This window comes from Thalassophryne amazonica, chromosome 1 (assembly GCF_902500255.1).
Source record: "Thalassophryne amazonica chromosome 1, fThaAma1.1, whole genome shotgun sequence".
Classification (NCBI taxonomy): domain Eukaryota; kingdom Metazoa; phylum Chordata; class Actinopteri; order Batrachoidiformes; family Batrachoididae; genus Thalassophryne; species Thalassophryne amazonica.
The window spans coordinates 167686403-167709111 of NC_047103.1; the positions used below are offsets into that span (position 1 = coordinate 167686403).

At 41.6% G+C, this 22709-nt stretch overlaps 1 protein-coding gene across 1 annotated transcript; it reads right to left on the bottom strand.

Annotated features, from left to right (window-relative positions):
* Nucleotides 1-2056: 2056 nt before the first annotated feature.
* adgrg7.1 (adhesion G protein-coupled receptor G7, tandem duplicate 1) lies at nt 2057-22397 on the bottom strand. Its single transcript, XM_034180533.1, is given in 17 exon segments — nt 2057-2260; nt 2568-2724; nt 6160-6318; nt 7822-7903; nt 8663-9010; nt 9570-9637; nt 10914-11026; nt 11154-11306; nt 13478-13656; nt 14385-14498; nt 17604-17752; nt 19569-19655; nt 19791-19897; nt 19899-19931; nt 20306-20376; nt 20522-20626; nt 21776-22397. Coding segments are annotated over 17 exon segments (2742 nt in total). The 3' UTR covers nt 2057-2065.
* Between the last annotated feature and the right edge of the window lie 312 nt (nt 22398-22709).

Sequence of the window (22709 nt, forward strand, 5' to 3'; positions counted from 1 at the left end):
GCAGAGAAAGCTTATCCTGGAGCAAATCTGGAAGGATGGTGTTGAATGCAGAGCTGAAGTCCACAAACAGGATCCAGCGTAGGTTCCTGGGGAGTCCAGGTGCTGCAGGATGAAGTGCAGGGCCAGGTTTATTGCGTCATCTACAGACCTGTTGGCTCTGTAGGCAAACTGCAGGGGGTCCAGCAGTTCAGGTGGGATAAAACCAGGCGTTCGAAGGTCTTCATGACTACAGACGTGAGAGCCACAGGATGGTAGTCATTAAGTCCAGTGACGCATGGTTTCTTGGGGACTGGAACTATGATTGAGGACTTGAAACAGACTGGAACATGGCATGACTCCAGAGAGGTGTTGAAGATCCCCGTGAAGACTGAGGCCAGCTCATCAGCGCAGTGTCTCAGGGTGGCAAGAGGGACACAGTCTGGGCCCGGGGCCTTACGTGGATTCAGCCTTTTGAAATGTCTCCTCACGTCCTCCTCTTGGACCGAGAGGGCAACAGGGGGAGTGGGGAGGTCCAGAGTGTTTGAGTATCCAGTTGTGTGGAGGGTGGGGAGGTGTGAGTCCTTGTCTTCAAAGCGTGAATAGAAGACGTTCAGGTCGTTGGCCAGCTTCAGGTCGTCAACAGAACGAGGTGCTTTGGGCTTGTAGTTGGTGATCTCTTTCAACCCCCTCCACACAGAGGCCGAGTCGTTGGCAGAGAACCTTTGCTGCAGACGTGAACTGTACATGGATTTAGCCTTTGCCACCTCCTTGCTAAATCTGTACTTTGCACCTCTATAGCTGTCTCTGTCTCCTTCTCTGAAAGCCACCTCTTTCTGCTGACGGAGCTGCTGGAGTTTAGGTGTGAACCAGGGCTTGTCATTGTTATATCTCACCCTGGTGCGCTGTGGGATGATGCCGTCTTCACAGAAATGAATATATGACGTCACAGTGTCCGTGTAGTCATCTAGACTGTCTGTTGAAGCCTCAAACATATCCCAATCCGTGGTGGCCAAGCACGCGCGTAGCTCCTCTACAGCTTCATTGCTCCACACTTTAGACGTCCTCACAACAGGTTTAGAGAGTTTAAGTCTCTGTCTGTACGTGGGGATCAAGTGGACCATCACGTGGTCTGAGAGTCCCAAAGCTGCACGGGCCACCGCGCGGTACGCACCACTCACTGTCGTGTAACAATGATCTAACGTGCTCCCTACTCTGGTCGGGCATTTAACAAACTGTTTGTATTTTGGTAATTCCTGACTGAGATTCCCTTTGTTAAAATCACCAAGAATTATGACCTTCTAGACTGTTTCCACCTTGATATTCTTATCTGCCAGAGTTTAAATCACAAAATATGTTTAAGCAGCTCGCAGCTACGTTTTTTTGTGATTTGTGGCTTTCACAGCTTTTCCACCACAACAGTTAATCCTGCTGCACCTCAGGTTGACTGTAGCTATACAGCGCCGCCTCATGGTTGGCGACATCCACTACAGCATGAGTGCAGGCCGACAAATATTTCTCCATAAAGAGAGCGAATGTGCACAAGTGATGAAAGTGACTCAGCTGTGCAACTGTACATTCTGAAATGAAATCACAGACTTTCATATAAAACAAGGTCCTGCAAGTGAAGTCACTAATGAGACTATAAAATAACAAATTTAAGTTGCTGTGAAATGTTAAAAAAACAATTAAGCTTGGTGCAGAAAATGGAGTGAGCATTTTGCTTTAGTGATTTCTTTTTTAAAGTCCATCCTTCCTCATATATCTTCAACAGAAGCTTATCAGTCAGTGTAGCTTCTTGTAATCGTCTGTAATATCTGTGTTTTATCTCTGGTCACCTCTGTGAGCCATTAAAGATGCTTCAATCTGGATCCAGACAGAAGATAAAAATCCCAAAGATGTCCCCAGTGTGCAAGAACTCTGACATAAATCCAGCAGGCAGTGATAGTTTTATGTCACTTTCCCAGAAAGCATCACGTTGGAGTAGACTTTGATCCTCAGAAGTCCTGCTGATGTGATGACGATCTTCTTTGACCCTCGTCTCATGAATGCAGCTTGTTGCTGAAAGCAGACAGTTTAAGGGTACGATTTATTCATTGGCTTTCTGCTCCGTGTCTTTCAGGTCTCTGTAGAACTCTGTGCTGGTCGTCTGCTGGTTGTTGTGCAGAGTGTACGTCATGCTGGAGAATTTGGTCATTTTGATAGATACGTAATGCACAGACCGCAGCACGCTTGCTCTGAAGGTTGGCTTTCTGGCTGTGAAGAGGATAAATATCTGTAATCCCTGCAGAAATGAAGAAAAAGGTTAGTGCTGATGTTATTTTACATTAAAAATGGCATAGAAATTACTATGTGCAAAGGAGAGTTTGTATGATTCATTCATTCGTTCATTCAGTTTCAGTATTTAGCAAATTGCATCACTTTTTTATTCAAAGTATGAGTATTATGACTATTTTCATCAAAATAATAGTAATAATAGGATGGTAACAATAGATATTTATTCTTATAAACGATTTTGTCATGATGACCATTTTTCATACATTTATAGAAATTAATAAAATGCACAAAAAAGCTAGATAAAACCAGGGTACCTGTGTGGCTGTAGAGAGGCAGAAGATAATGCTGAACACCAGGTTGGCTTGTCCTGTAGTGGTGAGAACCAGATATCCCAGAGTCCAGGACAGGCCCAGTATTACGGCAAGAGAAAAACTGATGCAGATCTTCTTCTTCACAGACCGATGGTTGGAACTGAACAACAAAACCAAGTGGTGAAAAGATTACAAAATGGTCAGGCATAGTAGACTCCACAAACCACAATATTTTCCCAAGTCATTATTAACATAATTTGTTTGTAGAAATATGATTGCCTCCATGTACGCTGATGACACCCTACTACTCTATATCAATCTCTCCCACACAATTTTCTACTACAAGGAATTATATTTGTAAGTTCTTTTTCTGTTAGTGGTCAAGATGAGGTTATTAAATTAATCTTATTTATATTATAAATTGATAGAAACTAGATCAGTTCACTTTAAAGTGCATACGTCCATCACAGGTAAACAAATCAATAGGCCTTTATTTCTGTTTGAGTCAAACTGCAATTGTGGACAATCATTCATGGTAAATATGTGCCCTGTAGTTTTTTAGTCAAAATACAATCAAGTATTAAAAAAAAGGGGCAAAATCCTTAAATAGTTATGCAATGATTACTATTTGTTCATCAATGAACAGCACACAAAGTCCATGAACCTGAAAAAAATGAAATCAGATCAGAGTTTTGTGTGACCAAAATATGCCTTTAAAACATAATTAATTGGAACCCAGTTTTTAAGGTTCTTAACCTTCAAGTGATCAAGTGTACTTGAAGGGGTCATGACCCCAGCCACATTTTTATATGTGCCGTTGTCATGTATTAAATCTAAAGCATTTCGTGTTTGTTTGTTTAAACAGGAATTGTCCCATTGGTGTGGCAATGCTAATGGAAAGTTATGTTGGTGTCGTTTATGATCCCAGCCAAATATTTATAGTTTTAATCAGAAAAATGTATCCTTCCATGACTTTGTCAATCTACTTCTTGGACAGCATTTCATATTTATTTATTTATGTAACTGGAGTAAGCGGTTGAAAATGAGTGAGTGAATGTTCCATTGATATGGCAAAGATAATAGAAAGTTCTGTAGAATATGTATTTTTTTAACAACACAGGCTTTGATTTTATCATAGAAAATCAATTATTAAATGTTTCTGTGTAGGCTCTCAGTTGTCCAGGTGGTTTCCATAGTAGAGAAGCTTGAATCTTCGACTGGACTGGGTTGCTTGACGCGAGGACGTTTCGCTTCAAATCGCAGAAGCTTCCACAGCTAAAATTCTTGCTCTGGAAGTCTGACTTCTGTCTGACTCTTGTAGAGAAGAATAAAACAGAAGCCAACAAAAGCTGGAGTTTTAAACCTAACCAGACCCCTCCTACTGAGAGGCAGACTGCTATAGGCTGGTGACTAAACAATAGCTCTAATTAGCAACTATTGTGTTCTAGTTAGCACACCTAATGGCAGGACAGCTGTCCCTCTAATGATGGGATGGATGCCTTTCTGATGGCTCCCTTGACGACTCTCCTGATGACGTGAATGACTCATTACCATGAACAAAAGACTGAAACTGCTTTGACCTGAGTACCCCATTGTAAACAGGGGATAAAGCGTGTCTCAGACCCCCTCCCCGGTTAAGGCTGGGTTTCAAACGTTTCACAAAGAATGCCTCCTTCACCCCTCTCTCAAACCATTTCTTCTCTCTGGCTAATATTTTAACTTCCTTGTCCTCAAACGTGTGATTAGTGTCTTTAAGGTGGAGGTGAACCGCAGACTGAGGTCCACTGGCGCCCTCTCTGCGGTGCTGGTATAGCCTTTCGTGTAACGGTTGCTTCGTTTCACCTATGTAGTGTTTGTTACAGTTTTCCTGACATCTGATAGAATACACTACATTGCTCTGTTTGTAACTAGGGATCCTGTCCTTAGGGTGAACTAATTTCTGTCTCAAGGTGTTAACCGGTTTAAAGTAAACTGGGATTTTGTGCTGTCTGAAGATCCTCTGTAGTTTTTCCCCTACTCCTGCTAAATAAGGGAGAGACACTCCTCTTCTTCTTGGGTACCCACGATGGTCCCTGGACAAAGTGCAGAAGTCCCAGAGAACAAAGAGACCAGATAGACAGGAGACGGAGACAAGAAGAAGAGGAGTGTCTCTCTCTCGCCAGTGGACCTCAGTCTGCAGTTCATCTCCACCTTAAAGACACTAATCACACGTTTGAGGACAAGGAAGTTAAAATATTAGCCAGAGAGAAGAAATGGTTTGAGAGAGGGGTGAAGGAGGCATTCTTTGTGAAACGTTGAAACCCAGCCTTAACCGGGGGGGGGGGGGGGGGGGGGGTCTGAGACACGCTTTATCCCCTGTTTACAATGGGGTACTCAGGTCAAAGCAGTTTCAGTCTTTTGTTCATGGTAATGAGTCATTCACGTCATCAAGGGAGCCATCAGAAAGGCATCCATCCCATCATTAGAGGGACAGCTGCCCTGTCATTAGGAGGGTGCTAACTAGAGCACAATAGTTGCTAATTAGAGCTATTGTTTAGTCACCAGCCTATAGCAGTCTGCCTCTCAGTAGGACGGGTCTGGTTAGGTTTAAAACTCCAGCTTTTGTGGCTTCTGATTTATTCTTCTCTACAAGAGTCAGACAAAAGTCAGACTTCCAGAGCAAGAATTTTAGCTGAGGAAGCTTCTGCGATTTGAAGCGAAACGTCCTCGCGTCAAGCAACCCAGTCCAGTCGAAGATTCAAGCTTCTCTACTATTATTAAATATTATAATATTTCAGAATATCTGTCATATATAAGTATAATAAAACACAAACAGAGCCATTAACAAAGTGTAAAATACAATGGGGTCATAAATAACGCCGCTCTGTCATTTTAGTTACTAAAATAGTTCATACTGTCATTTCTAGGACCTTTTGTTCCTCTTGTTGCTGTTAAGATAGTTATTCTGCCTGTGATTAGATATTTGTGATTGTCGTCGTAGGCTCAGAGCAGATTTGGTCTTTTCTTTCACCCTTATAGGATCAACAGTGTGAAAGGTAAACCTGAGCTGATTGCACGTATGGATTCGAAGGAAACGCTAACGTGAGTCACAACGTTCTACACCTGCCACATCCAGGGAACTATAAACTTCAGCAAAGGCTCTTTCAGCAAAATGCATAAAATTGCTTAAAGTTTTTAAAAGGCTGCAGTGTCCAAACTATTACAGGTACAAACATAATGTTTGGAATTTCTCCCTGTGTTTTGTGTGGGAACACCTGGGAAAGTTTTAGAAATGTTCCTCATACAGGGTGATGAGATACGGATCGACCCGGTTACAGTAAGTGCACCTTGTGTTTTATTGCTGTGCTCAGTCCTGCCATGGCATAAGATTTTTTTTTCTTTGACATCAGGCCTCACATTGTCAGCAGATGATAACTGTTCATTTTCCAGTTTGATTCAAACTACATATTGAATTCTTCGTTTTTATCATTGTTAATTATAGTATTTTAGATCATACTTATTGAGATGCCTACAAATCCTTACCTGTCCACCAGTGTACTGAAGAGAAGTGACGCCATGTTCAAGTTTTTATTTCTTTTTTATTATTGGATGTTACCTGTTTAGGATGGGCTTTGTCCTACATATGACCATAGATGAGAGAATCAACAGTACGATGTTGTAGATCAGGATCAGACCAACTGGAAGAATGAATCCCCAAAACATTGGTTTCCCAAAATCAAAGTTTTTGGATTCATCCAGTGCTGCAAGCCAACAACTAGAAATTAAAAAAAAAAGAATGGAAATAAAGGAAAAAGTGGCATCAATCAAAAAACAAGAGCATTGTTCAAGAATAAAGTTGTTCAAGAACTTTTCATGTTGGATTTGAGTTACAGTACCATCTTAAAGTTCTCAGCCATTGTCAAAACCACCAAAATGTATGGCGAATCCAGAAAGTATTCACAGTGCTTCACTTTTTCCACATTTTGTTATATTACAGCCTTATTCCAAAATGGAGTAAATTCATTTTTTCCTTCAAAATTCTACTCACAACACCCCATAATGACAGCATAAAAAGTTGTGTTTTTTGTTTTGGGTTTTTTTTTGGGGGGGGGGGGTTGCAAATTTATTAAAAAAAACAAAACAAAATAAAAACAAACCACACACACACATGCACATAAATATTCACAGCCTTAAATCTCAAAATTGAGCTCAGATGCCTCCTGTTTCCACTGATCATCCTTGAGATGTTTCTACAGCTTAATTGGAGTCCTCCTGGTGTAAATTCAGTTGATTGGATATGATTTGGAAAGACGCACACCTGTCTACATATAAGGTCCCACAGTTGACAGTCAGAGCACAAACCAAGCATGAAGCCAAAGGAATTGTCTGTAGACTTCAGAGACAGGATTGTCTCAAGCACAAATCTGGGGAAGGGTACAGAATTGCTGTCAAAGGTACATTAACAAAGTACTGAGCAAAGGCTGTGAATACTTACATACGTGTGATTTCTTAGTTTTTTATTTTTAATAAATTCACAAAAATTAAAAAAGGAAGTCCCTTCAGCTGCTCCCTTGTTTTCATTCAGGGTCCCCACAACAGATCCCAAGTGGATCTGCATGTTGATTTGGCCATATTTTTACACCGGATGCCCTTCCTGATGCAACTGCACATTACATGGAGAAATGTGGCAGGGGTGGGGTTTGAACCAGGAACCTTCTGCACTGAAACCAAGCACACTAACAACGTGGCCACCACCCCTGCAAAAATTTGCAAAAAAAAAAAGCTTTTTCATGTTGTCATTATGGGGTGTTGTGAGTCAAATTTTGAAGGAAAAATGAATTTACTCCATTTTGGAACAACAAAATGTGGTAAAAGTGAAGCACTGTGAATATTTTCCAGATGTACGTACCATCTTAAAGCTCTCCTTTGTCAAAACCACCAAAATGTATTTAAAATAGACTCCCAAACTTTTGCAGCATGTATTAAAAGGTACACAAGGCATCTTGGATTAGATTTTTGATTAAAACATACAGCTATTAATGCAAGATGGCCTTAAGTTTTTAGTTTTTTTTTATCATAAGGATATAATTCAGATGAGACATAGTTTGAAATTAATAGTGTTTCTTGTAAATGTTTAACTTACAGGAAGTGTTGAGGTTTTATGAGGTTCAAACATGTCAACAAAAAAATATATATTGTTTTTTTTTTTGCAATGGACTTAAACATTATTAACAATGATGATAAACATATTTTTAAAAATGTCTTGCCGTCTACCTACAATTCTTCCTGTCTGTATGCCAGCGGGTTGTTGATCCTGTAGGTCGCTCCAAGAGTGATCGCGACGACGACCGCTGGGACTCCTGACAGGACGCAGGAAGTCAGGACAACAGTTAATACATGACTTTACAGTAAAAAAAAAAAAAACTAGTTTTTATTAAATGTCTTTTGCAGATATGACATCTACACCTTCACCCCTGAGATCTAAACAAATTCTAAGTAACCCCCCCAGTGTCCTGTAAAATATTACCCAAGGATCCTCCAAAGAGGCCTAGGACTAAAGACATCCAGTCATTGCCTTAGGTCACTGGAACCACACAGTAAGACAGGAAGTACCAGGAACCTAAAGACTTGGAACTCTTGAAAAGATTCTGGCATTGTCAAACACCTTGACCTTGTGACTCCATAAGGTCTTGGAGACGTCTCTCAACCTCAAAGGCCGAGGACCCACAGACATCAATGTGACTGCTGAGATACGTATATATCAGCGTCCTGTAAAATATGACTGTGTGAGTTTTAGAATATCGTAGTTATTTTTCAGACATTTACAGTCATGGACCATCAATTTTCACCAGTTCCATCTTACTAGAACTGAGGAATTAAGTCTTTTCCCTGTTTCTGTCACTACACTTTGAATATTTTGGGGGTTTTGTCCATTAAATGGAAAACAAATGGTATTTTGTTCACGTCACTTTGGGCTGTTGTAACCTGTGACTGAGGTTATTGTACAGTTTCTAAACTACAGCTTGAAGGAATCGTGAGCTCTGTATTGAGATTCATCGCTGTATGTGGTGGGTTGATGACTCCGTCGTCATGTGTTAGTGTGCTGTGGATCCTTGTACCCCAGCTGATAGCGATGCTGAGTGGCATACAGAAGTCTGGGAGACTGGAGCTGTTCTTCCAGAAGAGCTGGACCAGCTGCGTGCCGTACACGGCATTCCACGCAAAGGTCGACAGAAGGAAGAACTGGAGGAGCGCCGTCACGGCCGTGCAGGCGCCGCTGTCCGGCTGGACGTGTTTGTCAGTGCGAGGGATGGAGTTAGTTTGGTTGCTGATTTCCTCCGGTGTGTTGCTCTGTTTGTTGGTGTTTTCAACCCCGATGAGGAACGTGAGGATGAAGGCAAGGAGGCTGAAGCAGATGCTGAGAAAGGCGATGTTGGAGTTGGCCTGCCCAACTTTTTCTTTTACAGCTGAAGATGATCAATAGACAGATTCTCGTTAAAACATTTATAATTGTCATGTTTTTTTAATCTTGTGCAAAAGACAATGATGCAAACTGTATCATCAAAAGGCAGAAATACTCAGCTGTTAATGGCTTAAATTGTTATTTTAATTACCATAAAATGATTAATTGGTCAGCTGATCAATCAGGCTGATTATTACACCACCACCTCCACATACATAGCCGGCCTTGGATGATGTCACTGTTCAGGAGCCAGGATTTTTTTTGGGGGGGGGGGGGGGCTCTCATTTGACAACTTTGTTGGCTCACTTATCAGTGTGTTATCTGTGAAATGATGCAAGGGCTCCCCCTTGTGTCAACCTGTAGGCACACAGGTGCTTTAAAACTCCAGGAATTAGTATTTTTTTAAAAAACTGGGAAGGTTTGAATTCATAGCTTTTCAATTTATATATTTGCTGCAGGGAGGTGGCCAAGTGGTTAGTGGGCTTGGTTTCAGTGCGGAAGGTCCCCCGTTCAAACCCCACCCCTGCACATTTCGTCATGCAATATGGGGTTGTGTCAGGAACAGCATCCGGGGTAAAACATGTGCCACTTCAACATGCAGCAGATCCATGTGGGATTTGCTGTGGCGACCCTGAGTGGGGAAAAAAAAAAACAAGGGAGCAACCGAAGGGTCTTACTTTTACTATGGGTTTTTTTCTGGAGTATAAGTTGTGGTTTTTGTTTTGTTTTGTTTTAACTAGTATGGGATGAACTTATACTCTAGTGAGATTTATATAACTGAAAAAAAATTACACATTTGTTAATAATAATAATAATAATAATAATAATAATTAGAATGACTATTCATTTCAAGGAATCAAAACAGTGAATAATATAAACTGTCAAAATTAAAGAAAAATGTCTGTATTGAGAGGTACACTACAACAAACAAACCAGATTACCATATTTTCCGTCACTCATTTTTTATTTATTTATTTATTTTTACTAGTTTGTGATGCGCTGCGACTTATGCTCCGGTAGTAGTAGTAATAATAATGACTATTTATACAGGACTTTGCAAGAAATCAAGGCACTAAATAAAATAAACTAATAATAAAAGAATAAATACCAATAATGAAGGGTAACTAGTTTACGAGTATTCATGTTCTGAGTTTATAAAAAAAAATTGTTCTGTAAAATAGTCCTTTACAATTGTGATCAAAAACATTGAATCTCAATTTTGAGGCTGTTCTGTAAATATTCATTCACAGACTTAAGAATATTCATGTTCTGAGTTCATAAAAACTTGTTCTGTAAATAGTTCTCTTACTTTTGTGATCAATAACATTGATTTGAATCTCAATTTTGAGGCTGTTCTGTAAATCGTTTTCAAATAAACAATAAATCTAGCAACTTCTGATCAATCCATATCAATTTCAGACTCAAAATAATGTATTGATTTAAGCCCGAGATAATTTCAGGTTAAACCACGCCCGCTTCCGGTTTAGGTCCTGCCCACTATGAGTACAGATATGGATACAGATCATTTAGATGGTTGAACAGATACAGATAGTGGTGTACTCGCTCATCCCTAGTAACTAGAACAATACAAAAAAAAGAAAAAAACATTCAAGCTCTAATAATATTGAAAAAAAAAAGGTGTGACTTATACTCAAGTGTGACTCATATATGGGTTTTTCCTCTTGAAGAGACATTTTGTAAGAGGTGTGTTTTATACTGTAGAAACTACAGTAACACATATCGCCCTCGTGTCAAAGAACCAGCCATCAAACAGCTAAAATCGGTCGACCGCTAATAAACCTGCTGTGCAGCAGAAAAACAAACAAAAAAAGAGATCAAAACTATCTAAAAATATATTGAATTAATTCGTAATACATTAGGATTTGGATCAGTCCTAAAGTTCTTACTTTTCTTTAAAGTGGTGAATGATGGTTATCAGTAAACACAGCATCGAAATGACGAGTCCAACGATGGAAATGACACCCAGGGCTTCTGCATATTCATATTTCTCTCTGAAAGACTGAAACAGAAACAAATTACACAAGCAAAATATTTCAAACATCTTCAGGAATTAGGGCTTAAGTTTGTTTGTTTGCCTTTTAATGTTTCTTTCAGGTGTTAATCTGATAAAGCACTGAGATATTTACCCAGAGGGCAGCAAAGTTGGTGGTGTGGTTACAGAAACATCGTAGAGTGCCGTCCGACGTGTTTCCTTTGGAGCAGCCGTCAGTGCTCCAGTCGTTCAGACTGTAGTTCCAGAACGCACAGGCGAAGTCGTACAGCAGGGTTCCAGGAACCGTCTGAAACACCAGCAGATAGAACCACTGCACTGCCAGAAACTACAAAGACCAAAACCCTGCTTCTCTGATGTGGGAAAGGGAATAAACGTGTTTTATTTTTAAAACTGTGAGAAAGTTTAAACTAAGTTTAGTGCTTTTGTGGACTTTTGGAACTAATATTAGCAAAAATAGACTAAAACCACAGCAAGAAATGCAAACAAAGTCCAAAATGGACCTGTTACAGTGTTCTGCTAAACAGTGTTCAATGTTCTACTAAAACATATTTCTGAAAAAAAAATCACCAAATTCCCAAACCCCAAATTGGGAAAAGTTAGGACAATATGGAAAAATGCAAAAAACAAAAAAATATATCAATAAAATCACAGTGACTCTGCCATTTACTTTTGCTTCTGCTTCATTGCAGTCAGTATGAGCCCATTTTCTGGACAGTTTCATTTAATTTGTTAATATACATTCATTCCTACATTTAAGGCCTGTAACACATTCCAAGATAGTTTGGACGGGCGCAATTTAGGACTAACTAAGGAGGTTAATAAACAAATAATGTTTCAAACAGGTGATGTCAACAGGTTATTGTAGTCCTGATTTGGTATAAAAGGAGTATCCCTAAAACGGCTGAGTCTGTGGAACGAAGGTGGGCAGAGGATTTAAAGTTTATCAACAAATATGTGAGAAAATTGAAACATTTAAAAACAATATTCCTCAAAGAAAGATTGGCAGGGATTTGTGTATTTCCCCCTCTGCACTGCGTAATATCATGAAACAATTCAAGTAAGCTCTGTGTGTAAAGGGCAAGGATGTGAGCCTAAGATGAACACTTGTGGTCTCTAATTCCTCTGATGGCACTGCATCAAGAGGTCATTCATCAATAGCTGATATAACCACGTGGACAAGGGATTACTTTGGGAAACCTTTGTCAAGCACTATAATATTGATTTACATCAACAAATGCTACTTAAAACTTTACTGTGAAAAAAAGGTTATGTTGACTTTGTCCAGACGTGGTGTCATCTTCTCTGGCCTCAGAGGCAGCTGGGTTGGGCCTTCACAAAGTGAAAGTATGTCTTGTGTTCAGAGGAATCAGTATTCAGGAACTTTTTTTTGTTTGTTTGTTTGTTTTTTGGAAAACATGGATGCCATGTTCTCCAGACCAACAACTGTTATCCAGACTGTTATCAGCAAAAAAATCAAAAGCCATAGTCTGTCACGGTCCCGGGTTGTGTCAGTGTCCTTCACAAAAGTAAGTTCCATTTCTGTGATGGCAACATTAAGGCAGAAAAGTATGTTGAGATTTTAGAGCAACATATGCTGCCTTCAAGGTGACATCTTCTCTGGGGATGACCATGCATATTTTAACAAGACAATATAAAACCACATTCTGCACACATTACATAGGCATGACTGCAGAAGAAGAGGATATGGGTACTGGACTGTTCTGTCTGCAGTCCTGACTAGGAATGGGTATCAAAAACCGGTTCCTGTTAAGAATCACTAATAAATGATTCAATCCACTGACATCAAGACTTTTTGGTTAACGACTCCCTTATCGATTCTTCAGTTCACATTATGCCAGTGTGGCCATTGTTTTTGAGGGTGTTTATCGGGAAATGATCATTTTTAGAGGAAGAACAGAGCAAAATAACATCTGAAAAGCTTCATCACTTGGTGTACTCAATGGCAAAACGTCTTTTCAGTGTTGTGAGAAGGAATGGCGAGATTACAAAGTGGTAAATTGGTTTAATGTCCCAAAATGTCTTAAGTTCATGATGTCTGCAATGAAACAGAAGTCAAAGTATCACTGTGTGGTTTTTGTCTTTTCCATGCCATCCCTGTCTATAACATACAGATGGAGACAGAGATGGACCACTACAGATGAGTGGAGAGAAGCATAGATATCATATTTTTGATTTCTTACTCTGGATCAGGATTCAGCATCAAAGCAGGAATACACCCCCCCAGTCAGATGCATTGTTCTGGGTTCTGATGAAGGTTCAAGCTCTTGTAGTTAAATTTACTCACCCTGACAGAAATACTTTGCTTTCAAAGGAAATGTTCTTTTCAAGGGTGTGATTAAAAAACTAACAGCCCCCACCTCATACACGCAGCGCGTGTTAATTTTTAAACAAGAGATCCAGTTCAGTTCCTCAAAATAATTCAGCCCAATTTCTTACTGTTGGTCTGAACAGCAGCTCCACATGTTGCGGTACCACAGAGCGCTCTTGACCTTTGACATTGGCTGACAGCACCCTGACGGTAGCCCGCTGCCTCCTGTAGCGATTTGACTTGAAGAAGTGGTCGTTCTGGTAGAGGACGAATCCGAGAGATACATTGGACGGATCTTGACGAGCGGCTGCTTCACACAGAAAACAGAGAAATAACAACAGCAGGATTTTATTTTGTTTGTGACACACACACACACACACACACACACACACACACACACACACACACACACACACACACAAACAACAAAAATATTCCATTTCCAGTTTTATCTAAACGATGCGATGCTCTTCAAGAAAAAAATATAATGCAATGTTAGAATACCCTTGGATGCAAGAGCACAACAGTGGGAAACAGAATGTGACCTTTTGACCCCTTAAAATAGGTCAAGGTTAGCCATCTCTGATGTCCAACATTTGTGTCCCAAGAATGTTCCCTGTGAATTTGAAGGCCCTGACAGTAACGGGACTGGACTTATGTTGTGTTGTGTGCATGCTGCTTGGTGCTGACACACAGTGACCGACTGTGAAACCATCATGTGTGCTTCAGCCAGAAGGTTAAAAATTAGCGAAAATTCATGAATGGATTAATGATTTGCGAGTCATTGCAGCCTGAGTGAATCTTTCTTGGTAACCAAGGAGACCATCATGTGAGCTAATGATGCCCGCTGCACCGGCTCTGCAGGACAGAAATTTAACAGTGTGTAACATTGTGTGATGCATGACAGAAGGTTGGGCATGTTCATCCATGTCTTTACTCCTGTGGTGATGAAGGGGAATAGGAACCCTGGAATAACAAGTGTTCTTCAGTGTGGATTAAAAAAAATATTATATATAAAAAGTGAGACAAACTCACCTGGTGGGAATTTTATATAGACCAGCGCGTCGGCTATGAAGCCGTTTTCCACCACAACAAGTGAGGCGTTAGTGTTCAACATAATTCTGTCAGCCACAAAACTTCCAGATGTTCCTAAATGGGCGGATTCACAGTGTTAGTCCTCTGACACAATGCCTTTAGAGTTGGAACTTAAGACACTCATAAAAACCATTAACATTAAATATCCACTGTGTGATTTCATTTGGACAAAACCAAATTCTTCTTATTTTAACACTTTTTTAAGGTGCAATATCATGAAAAGAAAACATAAGAAAAGCATGCACAGCAGAGTAAAGCAATAAAATGTTTTATTCCATCGACTTTAACACATCTGCACATTGACTGCAGCCTTTGGACCAGTTGTTTGAAGGCTAAGATAGTGTGACCGCTGCGAGATTGTGGTTAAATTACCTCCGTTATCAAACTCACGAGGTTTTGCTGCAGCTCGTTAAAACACTTACATGTTTAAAACATACATATATAGAGTGTTTATAAAATAGGTAGCTGACATTTTTCAAGGGTGGTAATAAATTATGCAAAGTTTCTGTAACAATTTTAAATGAAAGCACAAGAAATTAAAATGAGAAAAGTGTTGTGGATAATTGTATTTATTATTTGGCACATTTAGTTGATGTCATGTTTTACGACTGGCAAGGTTGAGAGATTTGCTCTGTTCAGAGCTTGTCTGGTTACCAGGAACTGATTAATGGTGATATTAATGTCCATTGTTCACTGCTGTTACATAATATCCCTAATTTTTCCAAAAATATTAGTCCCATCAACTTTCCCTTTTCACTCTCCCCAGTTTGTCCGTGAGCAAAGTCATACACATGCACCCATATATGTACACAGAGGCCACTTGGTTTATATATATACACACACACACACATTTTTCTGAACCTTCACACTTATTCAGCTGAAATTTTATGTAATCGTCACCTGTGTAGTTGTCTTTAATTTAATTTGATCTAGTGTAGTTACATACTGTGGATTCCATTGTATTTTTCCTCATGTTTGATATCATGGTATCTGTTTGGACTTCACAGCAAACTTTTGAGCTCTGTGTCAATTTTTCAGAACTGCTGAATTGTCACAGGAGTTTGTTTGTTTGTTTCCAGGTTCTTTTGCATCAGAACAACTGCAGGGAGTTGAGGTCAGCACTGAATGTTTCCTTTGAAACGTCGTGCAAAATCAAGGAAAAGTTATTGTCTGGCAATCCAGCCTCAGTGTACCAGTGACCTAAACAACTAATGTATAGTGGCCATCTCAGGGTTGGCAGGCTCAAAATGTAAAAATGCAACAATCATATTGAAAAGTATACTGCATTACTTGTCTGATCATAAAGATTCCAGAAAGGTATAGTCTGGACTATCTATGACTGAATGTTTTGGAGTTATGGGGTAAAACCAATAAAAATGGTGACAGGACAATTTCAGTTTGTACAAGGGGTCAAAAGTTAAAGTTGCTCCAATTTTGGCAAAAAGTCCTTCAAATTCTTGGTTGAGGTAATATCCATCCATCCATTTTCTTCCGCTTTATCTGGAGTCGGGTCGTGGGGGCAGCAGCTCAAGCACTTGAGGCAAGGACACTCCACTGACCTGAAGAAGGCAAAGCACCTTTTTCCGGTCAAGAACCATGGCCTCGGATTTGGAGGTGCTGATTTTCATCCCGGACGCTTCACACTTGGCTGCAAACCGCCCCAGTGCACGCTGAAGGTCCTGATTTGACTAAGCCAACAGAACTACATCGTCCGCAAACAGCAGAGATGAGATTCTGTGGTTCCCAAACCAGACCCCCTCTACACCCTGGCTGCACCTAGAAATTCTGTCCATAAAAATAATGAACAGAACCGGTGACAAAGGGCAGCCCTGGCGGAGGCCAACGTGCACTGGAAACAGGTTTGACTTACTACCGGCAATGCGAACCAAGCTCCTGCTGCGGTCGTACAGGGACCGGATAGCCCTTAGCAACGGACCCCGGACCCCGTACTCCTGGAGCACTCCCCACAGGGTGCCCTGAGGGACACGGTCGAACGCCTTCTCCAGATCCACAAAACACATGTGGACTGGTTGGGTGACCTCCCATGAACCCTCGAGCACCCGATGGAGCGTGTAGAGCTGGTCCAGTGTGCCGCGACCAGGACAAAAACCACACTGCTCCTCCTGAATCCGAGGTTCGACCATCGGTCGAATTCTCCTCTCCAGTACTCTGGAATAGACCTTGCCGGGGAGGCTGAGGAGTGTGATCCCCCTATAGTTGGAACACACCCTCCGGTCCCCCTTCTTAAATAGAGGGACCACCACCCCGGTCTGCCAGTCCAGAGGCACTGTCCCGCTCGCCACGCGATGTTGCAGAGGCGTGTCAGCCAAGACAGTCCCACAACATCCAGAGACTTAAGGTACTCAGGATGGATTTCATCCACCCCAGAAGCCTTGCCACCGAGGAGCTTTCTAACCACCATGGTGACTTCGGCCTGGGTAATGGATGAGCCCGCCTCTGATGTCCCCAATCTCTGCTTCCTCTTCGAAGACATGACGATGGGATTGAGGAGATCCTCAAAGTACTTCCTTCCACCGCCCGACAACATACCCAGTCAGGGTCAACAGCTCCCCACCCGCACCGTAAACAGTGCTGGTGGAGAGCTGCTTCCGCCTCCTGAGGCGTCGGACGGTTTGCCAGAATCTCTTAGAGGCCGACCAATAGTTCTCCTCCATGGCCTCCCCGAACTCCTCCAGACCCGAGTTTTTGCCTCTTCGTCCTTCAAATTCTTGGTTGAGGTAATAGGATTAATAAATTGAATAGTTATACCTGTGTTGAATGTTAACTAAGGGTCAAACAGGGTTGATGTCCATTGGACTCTGTGACATGTGTTACCCCGTAACTTGATAACTAAACATAACAGATGGACAAAACTATTCCTTTTTGGAATCTTTATGATCACGAAAATATGCGGTATACATTTCAATATGATTGGAGCATTTTCAGATTTTGGCCCCCTGTGTAATCTACATTGAGCCCTACCCAGCTCCAGCTACCAACCTGGGATGGCCAACATACATTTGTGTAGGCCATGGAACACTGAGGCTGGATTGTAAGTGTCGTTTTCCCTCCACTTAAATGGTACTTATTGTGTCAAAATTGACAATTGGCTCATGGACTAAATGTGCAGCAGGTAGTCTGTGTTCTTGCAGCAGGGACCTGCGAGTGAAGTGAACTGGACTCCTTGGGTGTTGGCTTCAAGGATCTGAGCTGACTGGATGACCAGGTTGGGCTGAACCACCTGAGACGTGGACCCATTGTGAATGGCACTGAGGTTGAGGGAGAGCTGATCCAGGGTCATTGTGAGGCTGGAGCAGACACACAAACAAGGGATGCACAATGAGATCTGATGTCTTCATTTGCAGAATAAATCACCAGAGGTTTACTGAAACAGAATCTCAGACAGCCTATTTTCAGACCATATGTTTGACATACATCTTTTAGGAGCACAGCGCCACAACTGGAGTGCTCTTGCCTCACTTCAAAAAGGTCCTGGGTTCAAAGCCCACCCACACCCCCAATCTCCTTATGCATCTATAACTGGATCATGACAGACTCTGGCTTTTGGACTTGTTGATAACAGTCTGAATGGTCTTTTTCATCTTTGGTCCACACACACACTGCTGTGATATCCTAATATCTCCCTCCCTTTGAAACGCTATCTATATTTCCAGATAAGATGGCAGCGCCTTCCCCAGTAGTGTGAAGGCCGTCCGGTATCAGCAAACCAGAAAGAGGGTCAGTTATAAACAAAACTAAATGCACAAAGCATGTTCTCAACAGGACTTTACCTGCCACCTGTTTAGTGACGTCAGCCTCCTGTAGACCTCATCTTTTTTGTGGGACAGGAGTCTATCTGACAAGGTTGCAAGTGCTCACTGCATCCATCTTTGTGACTTTAGATTGTCGCATCCTAACATCATTGGCACCTTCATTGATAACAGTATTACCAACACTAGTGTCTGAACTTTCGTGAAGACAGCTCCCTGACATGAGACACTGTGTCGCATGATCTTGCCCCAGGTAGCAACCCAGTCTCACGGCAGTTTGTGGGACCGGGTTACGAAAAGTACATTAATCTATGGGTTTGTGATGGGGGTACGAAAATGGGGCGTTTTCATAATGGGGCCACAAATTCATTTTGTGATGGGGGGCCACAAAATGTGGGGTGAAAGGAGGGGTCTGAGGGGGTCATGGTTAACGTTGAGGAGCGTAGACACACTTACACACTTACACTGTGCTTGTGGTTAGAGTTAGGAGAAGAAGAAGATTATAAATAGCAAAATAAAATAAAAAAAATCACGAATAGCGGGCGCTTTTTGTGACGGGGGCACAAAAAAAAAAACACAAACATGAGACCAGGCTGCAGGTAAACATCGCAGGATGTCACATCACTGCTTTTTTCTTCTGCAGGTCAGTGCTCTTTATCTGAGTCTCCCTCCATAAGCAGACACTTGCCTCCAAAGTTCCTCCAAGAGATGTAGTACCAGAGACATCTAGTTGCTGGCTTAGGTTACTGGTTGGTGTCCAAGTCCCACAACCATCCGGTGACATAGGAAGCACCAGGACAGCTAAAGACTTGGACCGTTGTTATCCTGCAAAGGTAGTAGAATCACCAACCCCTCTGCCCAGTGACCGCTTGTCTCCATAAGCTTCTTCCCAGGCATCTCTGGATCTCAAAGGTCACAGACCCAGAGACATGAATGTCAGTGTAGATTTAAGTGCATTTTTCTAAACTAAAACACAGATGCACAAATCCAGGAAGTCCTTGAAAGTTTTGATCTTAGTCTTGTTTCAAGACAATCACAAAACTCGACTCTGATTCCTCACTCTACTTCTTAAGTGCTGCAACCAGGCATCCACTGATTCCACAGGGACAACAGCATCGTCTGCAACGTGAAGGTCAGTAAAGCTTTCCTCAATGAATTGCTAATACAGTCTAAAGCCATTTGCAGGGATTCATACTTTTACAGAAGAAATACGAAACATTTATGGGTGAATTTCTTGCATGAAGTAAATTGGCGACTGTTTGACTGGATTTCCCTCGAGGAATTACAATTTTCTGTGCTGGAGCATTTGTGTGTATCTGTGTGTGTGTGCAAAAATATAAATTTAAGCACGTACTTCAGAGTAGCGCTGTTTTCCTGAACATCTTCTGGTGAGCTCGCATTCAGCAGCTGGCTGACCGTAGCTACCGCTGCCAGTCTGACGCTCTGCAACAGACCGATTCTATGAAATGCCGTCTTCTTAGGTACATTTTGCTTGTTTTGACAAACGGTAACTACCTATGTTTAGTTTGACCATGAGCACTGTTTAAAAACAGGAAAATGTGCTGCAAAGGTGTACCTCCGTGCGTTAGCAGACAGAAGGAGGGTGTTGGCGATTGTGCTGCCGTTGTTATGTTTTCAGGCCGTGAGCTCATCAGGTCTTGAGGTCAGAATCTGGGTGCTTGTTGGCCAGGCTCTCCAAATCAGCTGGGGTGGTGAGCTGAGATGAGAAGAACAGATATGTCGTAGCATTACCATGGTGTGGATGCAAACTGTTGCTATGACATTCCATCAATGAGTTTGCTTTCATTTACGCATAACCGTAGCATCACAAATCTGCAAAGAATTGGTCCATGAGCAATACACGTGAGCAAACCAGGAAATCGTGCACATTGCCTAACGTCTTGAAAGCTTTGAGAGATATCAGTATATATGGAAAGAACCCCTGAGCTAGGTGGTACAGCGGATTGACAAGACGTGGTTATCTGGTACCATATGGGTTCAGGTTAATCATGATGTTTTTGAGGTGTAGATGTTGGTAGAGAGCTGACATTTTGTTGTATGTCGCTGAGCGTCTGGGTCACATTGGATGACCTGAGGCGGTCGTTTGAAAGCCGTTCCTCCATTCTCATCAGAACACAATGCTGAGGCCTTTGGTTTTCCCGCTGCACGAAAAAGATGGGATTTAGCCAAGAGAAACATCGATTAGCTATGAGACCCTTACAAGAAATAAATGAACATGAAGCACAAAGGATGGATAGAATTTCATCGATACAGCCAACCAACAATGGATAAATGCAGGACACTTACCGTTATTTGTGCCTTTTTCACAAACTTCCTTAGAATAAGCAAACCAGCCAAAAGGTGTTTGCGGGAAATTCCATTCACTTATTTTTTCTGATTTGCAAACTTTTTCTGCAGACACAAACACAACATGAATAACAGCAGTTTTTAAATGATTCAAACTATGGGCAAGTTCATAATTTTTGGTTTGGATATAATTAGACCTAAATGCCAAAGAACAGTCCAACCGCTCTGTTTGATATTCGAAAAGAAGTAACGTCACACTACATTAATTGAAGGTGGAATTGTAAAATCTAAAAATGGTTACGCAAGATTTAAATATAAGTTGTTGGAGCTGTTTAAGGTGGAGATCATAAATGGAACTGAAAATTAGATGTTGGATCCTTTGCACAACATCTGAATACAACTAGGGAAACTTGTTCTTGTGTTTTTACATGTTTTCAAGGAAATTCTATTGGTATTACAGCCTAATTATTCATTCAAGGGGGTGTCATTCATTCATTCATATTGTGCCACTTATCCAGGTCAGGGTGGCACTAGACCAAGCAGGCTCAACCCACATTTCCCAATCCTTAGCCAAGTCCTCTAACTCTTCATGAGGATCTCGAGGTATTCCCAAGCCATGTGGGAAATCTAATCCCTCCAGCATGGTCCTCGGTCTTTACTGGAGTCTCATCCCAGTTGGGTATCCTGGAAGGCCACGACAGAAAATGACTAGAAAGCATCCTCACCATATGCCCGAACCACCTGAGCTGGCTCCTTTCAATGAGAAGAAGCACCGGCTCTACTCAGAGCCCGTCTGATATTCGAGCTTCTCCTCCCTTGCCAACGCTTGTATCCGTGATGCTGTTCTTTCAGTCATTACCCCAAAGTTCATGACTTGGGAATCGAGACTTTCATCTTCTGAGCTCAGCTTTTTCTTTACAACGACCGTTCGTACACCGTCCACGGGACCTTAGACACAGCCCAATCTGTCTGTCGATTTCAGCTTCCGAAGATGCCATAACGCTAGCTTAATTACAGCTTTATTATTGTAGGCCTATATTTGTAAACAGAAATCTGGGAAAAATCTAAGGTTTGAAAATGATAAATTCTGGGAAATACTGATTTTAACCACCATCATCATCATATTCACAACAAATTAGAAACTACTGATCATTCAAGCAACAGACAAAACCTACCAACTGAGCAAGTCCTGTCCAATCCATTCATCAGGACAAATGCAGACCCCATCCACAACTGGCCACCATTATGACAAACCAGAGGTCTGGTTGTGGTGATAGACGTAGAACCAACTGTAGAAGTAGTCGTAGTACTGGCTGTCCGCAGTAGTAGTGTTTGGATACTGAGTAGAATGTGTTTGAGGAGATGTGGCAGTTGTCCAGGGGTGGGGACTAGTTGTGGCTAGACTGCCATTTGTGCTTGTTAATGGCTCAGTAGTGGTCGGGTGGTATGTAGTAGTAGTAGTAGTACCAGCTGTACTAGTAGGGGGATAGGTGGTACTAGATACTTCAGGAGATGTGGTTGCACCAGTACTAGTAATGGTACTGGGGAGGTCAGTAGTAATGATTACATCAGTAGTAGTAGGAGGAGGAGGGTCAGTAGTATTGTTGAAGTCAGTAGTTGCAATACTAAAAGTTGTTGTAAAATCTTGATCCGTGGTTGAGCCAGTAGTGGTATGAGAAATAGTGATGGTGTCGGTAACAACAATTGTAGTGTTGGGAGGATCAGATGTGGCAGAATCAGTAGGCGTACTGGGGGCATCTGAAGTAATGGTTACATTAGTAATACTTGTAGTAGTGCCATAAGAAGGAGAGTCTGTAGCAGTGGTGAGATCAGTAGGTGTAGTAAAGAGGGAGGTCAGTGATTGGAGAAGTAGCATAGTGGGAGCTATCTGTATGATTGTGTTGGAATAGTAGTGACATGAATTGCACTAGGGGACTCAGTTATGATGCGCGTGGTACTGGGAAAGTCTGTTGCATTGTTTGACTCCGTAGATGGAGCAAGGAGTGCTGGGGAAGGTCAGTAGTTACATTGTAGTATTAATGATAGGAAAGTCTGTTGAATTGTTTGACACGGTTAGGTGTCATAGAAGTACTGGAAGGGCCAATAGTAATAGTTACATCGGGAGTATCAGTGCTAGGAGATGTCTGTTGCAGTGTTTGACTCGGTAGTAGTAGTAGGAGTACTGGAA